This window comes from Moschus berezovskii, chromosome 1 (assembly GCF_049115385.1).
Source record: "Moschus berezovskii isolate FMDL1 chromosome 1, NW_MosBer_1.0, whole genome shotgun sequence".
NCBI classification, from domain to species: Eukaryota; Metazoa; Chordata; class Mammalia; order Artiodactyla; family Moschidae; genus Moschus; species Moschus berezovskii.
Window position 1 is genome coordinate 150,974,152 of NC_142460.1, and position 12,470 is coordinate 150,986,621.

The window sequence follows — 12,470 nt, forward strand, 5'->3', positions numbered from 1 at the left end:
CAGATGCCCAAAGTATCAAGGCCTCAGTAAGAAAATCAGAGTTGAGTCTGGGGAGCTGACCCTACCATGGCCTCCTTACAGCTGAGAATGTGACAGCTGCCATCACAAGCTGTACTACTTGGTCGGGTCTCTTCCTCACTCCCTGTTCAGTTTACATTAAGCATTTCCCTCTAAGATGCAGAGAAGGAACAAAAATGTGAGCTTTGGAGCCCATGGGCAGCCAAGGGCTGGGATCCCGGCTGGCTGGCTTTGGGATCTTCTCAAAGTCACTTATAAAACGCAGATAAAGAAGTCCATTTCCTAGGATTGTTGGGAAAGGACTGAATAAGACAGACCGTGGCAAGAACGTTGCCAAATATCTGGGAGTTAATAAGTGAAATCTCTTTTCTGTGGATGACTGGAGCAGAATACTTCCAACACTCAGGTTTATCATAATATCAGGCCTATCCAAAACACTAAATGATAACAAGATTTCAGTCGCTTTTATTCTGCTTTTTTTTTAATGTCATATTCCATTTGAGTCCTAAGCATGTAAGCAGGTACCATGGAATGTAAACAAGTGAGGAAACAGAAATATACTGAATGAATCATATGTGAAACAACGCTGTGACTCATACAAATGAAATTGCTGCCTGGCTACACAAAAGAATTAACACTAAAATGTTTAAAAAGAGACAACATGAGAATAAGCTATTTTAATCAAGCAAAAACAAATTTATATCCATTAGTTCTAAAAATAAAATTAGACTTTTCCAACCCTTAACATCTGCATTTAATAATATCTTCTAACCAAAATACAGATGCTAAAACAGCAAATTACAATATATCTTGTACAGCATACAGTATGTTTCACTGTTCACACTTACTTTAACTAGTTGGTCGTTATGTACTCAATGCATAAACATCACTTCGAATAAAATTTTCACAATTAACAAAAAATGTGACAAGGCTGTCTTAAAACGGCTCTGCTATAAATTGTATAGAATATACAGAATTACAAAGTCAAGTATTTTTTATCAAAATATACACCCCTCCCTGAAACTAACACAAGCTATCAACATTTTAAACGAATAATACAATTATAGAAAATATTTGCAAAATTATTTTTTCATGTATAAATATTCTGCCATATTTACTTTGGTCTAGAATTATTAGCATACAAGTCCACTTAAAAAATATCCACATGGAAGGGCTGGGAGACATCATTACATGTAATCATTTTATATTTAGAGTTACTTCAAATCAAAATGACTGAAATAGACAGTAATTCTTGATTCATAATCCTGATTGAGATAAAACAAATTGGTAGATCACAGGATTGCTTATTCAGTTTTCTAATTATCAATTCAAAATGATTTGCATAAGCCCTTTGTGACTATCTCTTTAACAAAACCCAAATGAATGGTTCAGGTGTACGTATATACAATGTATAAAATAAAGTTAACTCATTTGCATTTTTCCATTTTCCTCTATTACATAATACTGTTTGTAAGTGAAAGCAGATGAACAAAAGATAAATGCAAATACAATATTGGGGTTATTTAACAACAAAGTACTACAGTATAAAAAGATCAGCTTTGATTATGTCCTTTTCTGGGTGTTTAGATGCTTTCTGGTCCACCCCAATCCATATGAAGTCTTCTTTGTGGAGATATCACAACCCTTGAAGAGAGAACCTGGAGTCCTTCAAGCCATTTCTTCACAATGGCAACCTTGCAGCCTTGCGTAACCTTGGGTTTCCAGCTGTCAAATCCTGTGAACATGAATGACTGCAGGTCATCCTTGAATTGGGTTCCAGATTCTGCTCATACTGGTGTTCTGGTGATCAAAATGGGTAAGAATGTTTTCTCTCCCCCTCCTATTCTGGCAGTTTAAAAAGTTAAAGAATCATGATTTCCAGCTTCCCAGGAACCTAGTCCATGTGACGGAATATCCTACAGGGGGGTAAGATTTTGAGGGCAGTGTTGATGATGTGAGTCAAAGAAAAAGAACATTAAACACGGAAGTGGGTTTTTAGAAAAGGGGCTGAAAGTGGCTCAGTCATGTCTGACTCTGCAACCCCATGGACTATACAGTCCATGGAATTCTCCAGGCCAGAATACTGGAGTGGGTAGCCTTTCCCTTCTCCAAGGGATCTTCCTAACCCAGGGATCGAACCCAAGTCTCCTGCATTGCTGGTGGATTCTTTACCAGCTGAGCCACAAGGGAAGCCCAAGAATCCTGGAGTGGGTAGCCTATCCCTTCTCCAGCAAATCTTCCCGACCCAGGAATTGAACCAGGGTCTCAGTTGTCTGCAAACATGAAGACAAGGCATCTGACTTGTGAATATATTCTATATATATTTTTGAAGCATGTAAGTCATGGAACCTTGTCACTCCACATTCTATCTCCCCACCCTCCAAAGACAAAGCTCCATTTGAGGCAAGGAAGGTCATCACTTCCTACCCACTCAAGTCATTATTGGGTGGGCAGGGGTGTGTGTGTTTCTGTTGTCCTTTATTTTTTAAATAGTATATGCTTGTGGGCTGCATGATTTCCAAGAAGGCTGACAATTGTAGGGATTAGGCTTTCTGTCACTTTCAAGTGCCTGGGAATTCACCACCATACATGTGCCTTGCACTTAATTTCCAAGACACTCCTTCAGTGAAACAGGAGATGCCAGGTTTTACTTGAACCCTTGAAAATGGTTTAATCTATCTGGAAAGACCTCCACGTCCATGGCCTTGTGATGGATGGAAGACTTCAGGGAGTTTCAGAAGAATTTGACCTTTTTTCATTTTCTGAAGTGAGGCCACTAGAAAGTAATACACACCACAGCACAGGTAATCACAAGGAACTTCTGGGAAGGTTCTCCCCCGTGGATAAGGCATGACCTATGTTTTTTGGGACTTGAGAAGACCGGTTCTAGTAACAGCTCAGCCATAACTTCAAGAGAACAGCATTCCATCTAAAAGCATACACGTGCTCTGAAGTCGTACTCAAAATGCTTCCTACTGATTTTTACATCAGTTCTCATTATTTGCAGATCTATTGCTCATTGTTATAATTCACTACAGGGGACATGGACAGTTAAAAGTTATATAGTGCTTTATATCTGTATTTTACAAGGTTTGTGTTGCAGAAAAGTAGTTCTAGATAACGTATGAATGTCCTACTTGGGTTACTCATTTCACACGTATTTTCAGCTATACTATTATTTCATATGTACCCATTAATTTAAACACATTTTAATAGTGCAGAAGCTGGATGAGAATAATGACTGTCATAGCTCATTTACCTTTTAACATATTTATGAAGGTGACATTTTCATGATATCTGACCCTTATATCTCCAGTTACTAAAGACAGTTCAGCAGCCAGCTCCTGTGAGCACTCATCAGAAAGTTTTCAATTACGCTAAAATTAAACTCTTTTTTTCTCCCACTGGCAAAAATATCACAACTGAGAACTTCATAAACTTTCACAAGACACTTGGGATACTGGAAGATTCGGCTATTTTGTTTTTGCGTACTTTGCATGAAGTTAATGCTAAAACCCAGAGAGGATATTAGGATCCTTCTGGAATTTGAACAAATGAGATTTTCTTTGTTACATTTCACTCCTTCATAACTGTTAAGTGAACAAAACTAAACAGAAACAAAAGAAACAGCTAACTAAAAAAAAAAAAAAAAACCAAAACAAACCCACCAACTTGTATTCTCAAAGGTTTTTTTTTTTCCCCCTAAGGATCTCCATTCACAGGACATTATCAACAACGGTTTGTACATTATCCTTTTGGTCAGTGCCTTCTGAATCAACGAAATGTGGATTCTCCAGGGGACTGGCGTTTTCCTGGCCCGTGTCACCTTCTGCTTTCTCCTGCTGACTGGGGCTTTTGAACAAGTGTTTCTTCTGGTGCATTCCCAGGGCAGCAGCTGTTTTGCAAATTTTGGGGCATTGGAAACAGGCATAGCCCTTCCCGTTGTGCTCCCTGATATGCCTCTGCTCGTGATTCCTTTTCGTGGACAGATAGAGAAAACTCTGAAAGCAGAACTGACAGTGGTACCGTTTTTCTCCCGTGTGGATCCTTTCGTGGATTTTGAGGGTCTCGTTCAATGTGAAGGCCTTGTTGCAGTACTGACAGACGAACTCCTTCACGCCCAGGTGGATGCGCTCATGCTTCTGGAGGTTGCCGTGCACGGAGAAGCACCGGCCACAGGTCTTGCACTGGTATGGCTTCTCTCCCGTGTGGCACCGCATGTGCATTTTGAGGGTGGAGGGGCTCTGAAACTGCTTGGCGCAGAGCTCGCATGCGTAAGGCCGGGCCGTGAGATGCCGGTGGGGCCTCCCTTGGCTCCCGGCCCCCGAGGCTTTGTCTCCGTCGTCGCAGAGTTCACACTGCAGCTTAGGCATCTCTTTGTTTTCCTCTTCCTCGAAGGCCTTCTCCTGCGGAGCCCTGCCCACTGCACAGTCCAGGTCGGCCGGGTATCTGCACTTAGCGCTCGGGCTCCTGTTTTCATGCTCCTTCCTCCAGCTGGCCTTCCTCATTTTTCTCAACTGTCTGGATTTCTTCTTGGGTTTGTAGTTGTAGTATGGGCGCCACGGTTTGTCCGTGGAATCCTGGTCACTGGCATCGTCAAACATCTCGTTCATCTCCACGCACTCGGACTGGCAGAGCCCGAGAGGGTTGTCTCCGTTGGCTTCCTGGTCGCTCTCCTGGGGCAGTGTCTCCTCCTGCGTTTCGTACTTGGGTCTCCGCCCTCTCTTATAGAACAGTTTAGAGCCGAGGATGTGCCTCTTCACAATGGCTTCATTCCCGATTTTCACCGTAATTTGACAAAGGGGCGCGACGTTGCTGTTTGTGGAGGTTCCCGGGAGAGCGGGCTTTGCGATGTAGGTTTCAATTTTACTCGTTTCTTTAATGGTATTTGTAGGTTTGCCCAGTGAGCCTCCAGGATCAGCAGTGAACTTGGACTCCTCTGGTATTTCTCCCCTGTTACATGGGCCAGCTTTCTTTTTCTCCTTCATGCTCTTGGGTCTGCTGACGGCCCTCCCAACTTTGTCTGGCTCAGCGGGCTTGCCGTCCTCTTTTGGGGTCTGACTGACAGTCTGGTCTGAAGGGGTTCCTCTGGGGCTGCAGCTGGTCATGGCAGCAATGGCATTGCTGTGCATTATTACCGATGAAAACTGGCTGCTGTGCACGATGACCGAGGGGGCTGAGCCACTGTAGCTGATCACAGAGGTGGAGTTCTCACTGCCGTTACTCACAGCCAAAATGGGCACATCCCCTGCCCGGGGGTCCGAACTGACAGCGTTTTCAGTGGAAGAAACCGACACCTCTGTGGAATAAAATTTATTGTCCAGATCCACTTTCAACTCTCCCCTCTCGCCCCATTTGGTACCCTCTGCGTTTTGTATACTGGCCGAAGTGGGCACGTCCTGACGTGCTGGTGTTTCCAATGGGATGGCTGGACTGTTGGTCAAGGTGTTAACACTGTCCTGGAAATTCAGAGTAGGTAATTCAGAGCTGTGTGGATTCTGAATAACATAGGGACCAGGTGCAGGCTCATTCAGCTGACTGTTTTCTCGAGCATTTTCATAGGAAGAATGTCGGTAGCTCTTATAAGGAGCCCTCTTGCATTTCATGGGCAGGAGCCTGTAAAGTTTATATGGATAGACACTAGGCTTCAAGCCTCCGTTTGCCGTTTTTTTACTGATGGAAAGTCTATGATCGATGGCATGGAAAGACTTCTGGTGGTTTTTGAGTATATAGTAGGTCATGAATGTCTCCAGGCAGAAAATGCACTGATACCGCCTTTCCCCTGTGTGCCAAATCTCATGTCTTGTCCTGTACTCAGCCAAGGCAAACACTTTGTTGCAGTAATGGCAAGGATATGTTCTCCTCCAGGAGTGAACATTTGCATGTCTTCGGAGGCTGGATAAAGTCACATAACTGCGTTTGCACACCACGCAGCTGTAGAGCATTTGCCCATTAACAAATTTAACCATGTGTTCTGTTTCTGGCAGCGTACTCCCGGGACTGGAAAAGTCACCAATCCTATTCTCAGCTAATAAAGGTTCTGGACCTGTGAATGAACTTCCATTCTGCCCGATGGTGGGATAGTTTTCTAAGAAGCGCTGATTCCCTCCAGGAACGGGCACATGGCTTGCCCTCATGCAGATCTGCTCGTGCCGATCCAGCCTGTTGAGGGTGCTGAACTGCTTGTTGCAGTGCTTGCACACCAAGGGCTCCTGGGTCGGCTTGTGAAGCTGCATGTGGGCGCTGAGCAGAGTGCTGCTCTCGAAAGATTTGGAACAGCAGCTGCAGTTGTAAACGAGAGGCGGCACCTCGGCAGCTGGCGGCCCAGGGACATCAGAGGATTTATTTTCCTCCGCCCTGGGAAACTGGACCTCTCCTTCATTGTGGCTGGGAGATTTTGAAAGGGGAAGAACTGCAGCTGGCTGCGGACTTTCTTCTTGACGCACCTCCACGTTGCTTGCTGGAGGGGGTGGCATATTTTCCGGAGTAGAATCTGATTCCTGGCGTACGGAGAGTGTCTTTGGCTTTCGGCATGTTTTCGGTTTTGCTGCAACAGCTTCAGAGTTCTCCTTGCCTGTTTTCGCAGGTGAACTGCTGTCCTGTTCCTGGGCAGGCTGACTTCTGTAAGCCTCAGCCACGGCAGACACGGCAGACACGGCAGACACGGCGTAGGAGTGCTCGGCGAGGGTGCGCACGGGCTCCACCTCGTGGCAGACGTCAGTCCTCTCCAGGCAGAGGCTGGTGTTTCTCATGGAGTCGGAGACCTTTTTGAAACTTGCTCTCAAGTCCAGCGGAGAGAACATGTTATTACTGTTTTCAGTTTCGATGATGGAAAATGCATTTGTGATCCTTGGCCCGTTAGTGATGGCTGGTTCTTCATGCCTTTTTTCATTTTTTTCTTCCTTAACCACTCCCTTTTCGGTAATGCAGAATACATAGGGACCCGGGGAATTGGAGAAGTTGCGATCAGTAAGATCTTCCAAGAAGGATATTCCCAGCTTTTTCCCAGCAGCTGCGAGATCAGTGACAGTTTCCTGTCTCTTGACGACCACTGTGGAGCTGTAGATATAATTGAGAATTTCTGTAAACACTTCAGCTTTGAGATCATCCAGCTCCAGGACGTGGCTGGAAATACAGATGGTATGGCTCCAAAAGATGTTTTTGAAATAAAGGCTTGAAGCAGCCAGGACATTGCTGTGGGCTTTAAACTTGGTGTCTTCCACAATGATAGTGACATCACACAAAATGCCCCGAATGCGCTGCTCATTTAAGATGGAGAGCACTGTGTCGCTGTGTAAGTTGTCCTTGAGGTCCCTGGAAAGGGACATGACTGTCATCTAAAAGAAGAGGAGAGAAGTGGTCAGAGATAAAGGTCCTTCCATGAGGAGCTCTTTGGTTTATAGGCTATTTTGATTTTTTTGAAAAACTTACTTTTTGTATGAAAATACAGGGTTTTGTGGCCTTTGTTTCTTTTTAATCTCATTTTGTTGTTGCTCCAAAGACTTGGAGTCAGCCTTAGAAGCTTAATCTTTATCTTGCCCCAGCCTGTTTCTCATACCATTACTCATAGTTGTGATAGCTGGAAATCCTCCCAGAACTTTTTCTCTGACTTTCTCCAAAGTTGTAGGCTACATATACATGTCCAAATTTGGGGGGAGAAGGTTCCCCGATAAGTGTTAAGGGTCTCATCATCCCTCAGGGTGCTGTATTGAATTCTTACAATCAGGCAATGTCATGGTCCCATCACAAGACTCCTGTCTATTTCTGATGATCCACCCTAATGATTTGATCCAAACATAGCCTGCAATGCAGGAGACCTTGGTTCGATTCCTGGGTTGGGAAGATCTATTGGAAAAGGGATAGGTTACTCCCTCCAGTATTCTTGGGCTTCCCTTGTGGCTTAGCTGGTAAAGAATCTGCCTGCAATGAGGGAGACCTGGGTTCTAGCCTTGTGTTGGGAAGATCCCCTGGAGAAGGGAAAGGCTACCCACTTCAGTATTCTGGTCTGGAGAATTCCATGGGGTTGCAAAGAATCGGACACGACTGAGTGACTTTCACTTTCACCTTAGTTCATGAATCAAGAAAATTATTTTTTAAAAGTTTTCCTTAACTAAGCAGTGTGTGTGTGTGTGCGCGCACACACACGTGCACTCAGTCGTGTCTGACTCTTTGTGACCCCAAGGACTGTAGCCCGCCATGTTCTTCTGTCCATGGGATTTCCCATGCAAGAATACTGGAGTGGGCTGCCCTTTTCTGCTCCAGAGGATCTTCCCCACCCAGGGCCTCTTGCATTTCAGATGGAGGCTTTACTGCTGAGCCACTGGGGAAGCTGAAGCAAGCAGTATCTGTAACTATAGGTATTGAGTGCTCAGGGAAGAAGCAAGAACTGAAGGAATCATTCCTCATTTGTGGCTCTGAAGGGTCTATAAGTGGAAAGTCTGACCACCAGGGGCCCCCTGCCCTCTGCACTACTGGCCCGTATGGGGACCCATCTCATTCCTCTGATTTCCCTTTTATCATAGCCATAGTAGACTGGGGTGTTCAAAAATAACTCTGCGAGGTACTAAAGGCAACCAAAATGGAAACAAAACACAAAACCAGAGAAGTATGTTTCTGAGTTTATAATACTGTCTAGTCACAGGTTCTTAAATTAGCACAATTTAAAGGCACAGTGGCTCTTGTTCCGGTCTGAAGATCCCACTCCTGTTGTACTCAGGTCTTATTATGCTTTATGTTCTATAATGAGCCTGGGTTGGCCAGAGCCTACCCACTACTGTTCTAGTGAGGGACAGTCCAAAGCACCAGCTTTCATGGTTACCTTCAGTTAAAAAATACACGGTGCATAGGGACTCGAGACAAAAGTGAAACTAAAACTTACCTTTAAGAGGTGTGATGCTGTCTGTCCTGTTCTATTATCTTTCACTTAAAAAATGCTAACAGCAACTCACCAAACTAATTTCACTATATACTAAGAGATCACTCCTGCACTTAAACTGTAGTGCCCTGGCCAAAATACCTGCTCTGGTCTAAAAGACATAGTACCCAGCTGCTGTTCATCAAGTCTCTCTCTCTCTGATCAAGCGATGTCCAGAAAGCCCATACAGCTTCCCGCTCTTTAACTCCCAGTGGCCGTGTCTTCCTAGCACTGGAGTAAAACGTTTAGCTCATGGCATTCATTCATTCAGAAAGACCAGATGGCCATATAAAGCCTCTCTTTTTACCTTTTTGTAAAGCAATTATGAGCTGTGCCCATTATGTTATTTAGTGTCCTTTATACAAGAATCCATTTGATAATTCCTTTTATCTCATTTAGCCACTGGAAAAAGTGCATTTCTACTAACATATTCTTCATTATCCAGATAATGAGAACAATGCACTCACCACTTTTCTAATTCTCGAAATGAGGAAGCTTAGAACTAATGTTTACCGTCGACTGTTGTAACCACCGTGAGCCTGGGTTTCTGGTGTGATCACTGTCTCACTTTCTTTAGTGATAGCTCTTCTACTCTTGTTTTACCTGCCTTTACCTGTAACCTTCCATGAATCTTTTCCAGGGATGTGAGGGACTACATCTTTAAATAAAATTAAGTCAAAAGAAATCTTTATGGCCCCCTCTGTACCCCTGAAGAGAGAAAGGGTCACCCCTGAAAGGATTGCCAGAGTCTATCCTTCACTGGCTTACAGATCAATGACCTACCTACTTGGCAGGTGCCTCTTTGGTCTTCCGTGAGGTCTCTCTGTTTTGGGCCCCTGGGGGATCTACTTTCTCTCCCTTCTCATATCTTCTTCTCCTCTTTGGAAGGGTCGTGTGTGCTCAGTCGCTCGGTCATGTCTGACTCTTTTCAGCCCTACAGATTGTGGACCGCCAGCCTCCTCTGTCCATTGGATTTTTCAGGCAAGAATACTGGAGTGGGTTGCTATTTCCTCCTCCAGGGGATCTTCCAGACCCAGGACTTGAACCCTGTGTCTCCTGCATTGGCAAGTGGATTCTTTAACAGTGGCACCACCTGGGAAGCTTGAAACGGTCAGACCAGATCATAACAGGCTCTAGTGGACTCCCCACAGCAAGTTTTATATTGCAAGTACTAGTTATCATTAAAAGTTATCATTAGATTTGAGTTAAATCACTCAGGATCACTGAGGCTTCAGCACATGGAGAGGATTAGAGGGAGGCCAGCTGGTTGCAAACCATCAGGCCATCCTCTAGACCAGGTAAGAATTAATCCATCCACCCCAGACAGTGTGAGAGCCTGGGAAGGAATAGATGGCCTCAGCCCCACCTAAAAAGGTGAGATGGGGAGAGTTAGTATGGGAATTCAGAATTTCATTCTCTTGACCATTATTTCTTGAATATTGGCTGAGTGCTATAGGAAGGCAAGAGTTCATTTCTCCTTGAAATAGAGATTTACTGAATACCTACTTCATGCTTTGGGACAGAAGTTTTTGAACCTAGCTATACATCTGAATCACCTGGGAAGCTTTAATATAGTACAGAATTTACAAAGGCCCCTACTCTGCCCCTCCAAGATTCTCATTTGGAACAGCTGGGGTGAGACCCTGGAACCTAGATATATTTTTGTACTTTATTTAGCAAATAAGGAACATCCTATTTGTCCCTGTGATAACAAATTTGAAAGGCACACGAGTAAACACTGAAAAGTCTTGTCTCAGAGGATATCCACGTGGTTTTTATCCACCAGCCAGAACCAGGTCTGGGCGCTGACACTAATCCAGCACCATTACAGAAACAAAAATTCTGCCCCCAGAGGCCTGCAGTATAGCAGGGAAGGTAAGATTGGCAGTGAAGGTGTGGGACCAGGAGTGCTGGAACAAACAGGAGCGGGAGTGGCCCCGGGACGGGGCGAGGGAAGGCAGGAGAGCCTCACCAAAGCCCTTTCGGGAGAGGTGACACTGATTGCAGCGCTGCCTGCGGAAGCAGATAAAGCTGAGGGACACGAAGTTCAGTCAACGAGGCACAGCTGAGTTTCGTGCCCTCAAGAAGCTTGTAATCAGGAGCCCATGTCACAGTTTAGAACAAAGCATCCAAATCCATAAATGCAAGGTTAAGGCAGTGACAGTTGTCAAAGATGCAATTTCAAGTCATATTCTACATGTCCAGTGTGCAACGGAGTGTGAAGTCTGAAGACCACGGGGACCCACTGCGGGCCTTGAACACACCTGGTCCCGACCAGCGGTGTTGGACACACGTGGCATCTGGACCATGTTTTTGGAAAAAAAAAAAAAAAGCTGATGTCAAAGAAGAGCAAGATTTAACATAAAATCAATGTATCTTTTCTTGGGAAACAGGGAGATTGGACAACAAAGGGGCTGCTGCCTGCCTGGCAACCGAGCAGCTGTGTCCCTGCGTCCCTGCCACCTGCACGCACCCGCCACCTTTCCAAGCACTCACTGCCAAGTGGCTTCTCTCAGCACCAAGCCCAGCCTGGCCCCTTTAGTCAGTTTGGTTTGTGCAACTGACGAGAACATAAAGTAAAATCACATTGGACCCAGAGTTTTGAACAGTCATCCTTACTTTAAGGATATCCCTAAAATTAGAATTCAGACTTAAATGAGTTCGGGGGGAGGCAGTCATTCCCACCAAAAATAGTATTTAAAAAATACTTTTAAAAAAATCACTTAAAAAAAAGTGATCTCCTCTGCTATATTTCTTCATTGAGAGTAAGTGAAAACATAAGTCTTAGGAGTTCTTGCCAATGGAAAGCCCACAACAGACTTCAGAAAAAGAAATAGACACAGGAAAGCTGATGAGATTAAGTTTATATGTAACATTCTGAAACATGTACTAAAAAGCAAGTTTCATATAATATGTCTATTATTTTCAGTAGTATCACTGAGATGGAATAAATAAGCATGAAAAATGTTATTGTTACAAAATTTTTGGTGAGCCAATATTTTAAAACAATAAATCAATCTGTAATTAGCTAACTGTGATCATCTGATTTATGTTACTATTTTCCTGAGTTTGTTTTTTAGTTGTAAAGCTTTTAACATACACCTTCTAAACACACAAATACACATACGTATATGTCCACATGCACATACCAATAGATCTATGATTATATAAATATATGAGTATGTGATGGTGGAAACAGATTTTATAAGCACAATAAATATCATGAACATATAATTCAGCATCTAAAACAACAAGACACTTGAGAGAGAAAAGGGGATACAACTAATAACTGTGCCAGATAAACAGGTATACATTGGGACTATATCCTGGGAAATGAGGATGAAGGGTCATCCTGTATTTATATATATTAAAAAATATACATATCTATATAAACTAAATATAAAATTCTACATTATAGTTTTAATTACATGTGTATACTGAGATAAAGTATACTTCATAAGTATTTAAAATGCTTTTAAGAATTTTATAAATATATGATAAACATACTTTATACTTCATACCAGGGCCACTGGGAAAT

The 12,470-nt window shown here is 43.6% G+C and overlaps 1 protein-coding gene across 20 annotated transcripts in view; it reads right to left on the reverse strand.

Annotated features, from left to right (window-relative positions):
- Positions 1-460: 460 nt before the first annotated feature.
- Positions 461-12,470, reverse strand: part of ZBTB38 (zinc finger and BTB domain containing 38) — a 77,997-nt gene continuing 65,987 nt past the window's right edge. For 16 of the 20 annotated variants that reach the window (XM_055412650.2, XM_088840206.1, XM_055412696.2 and 13 more), the window contains one exon: positions 461-7,355. In XM_055412650.2, coding sequence (XP_055268625.2) covers positions 3,735-7,355 — 3,621 coding nt within the window. In that variant the 3' untranslated portion in view covers positions 461-3,734. Of the gene's footprint in view, positions 7,356-9,715; positions 10,034-12,470 lie in introns of all 20 variants that reach the window. The other 4 variants (XM_055412688.2, XM_055412707.2, XM_088840223.1 and 1 more) reach the window with 1 other exon arrangement.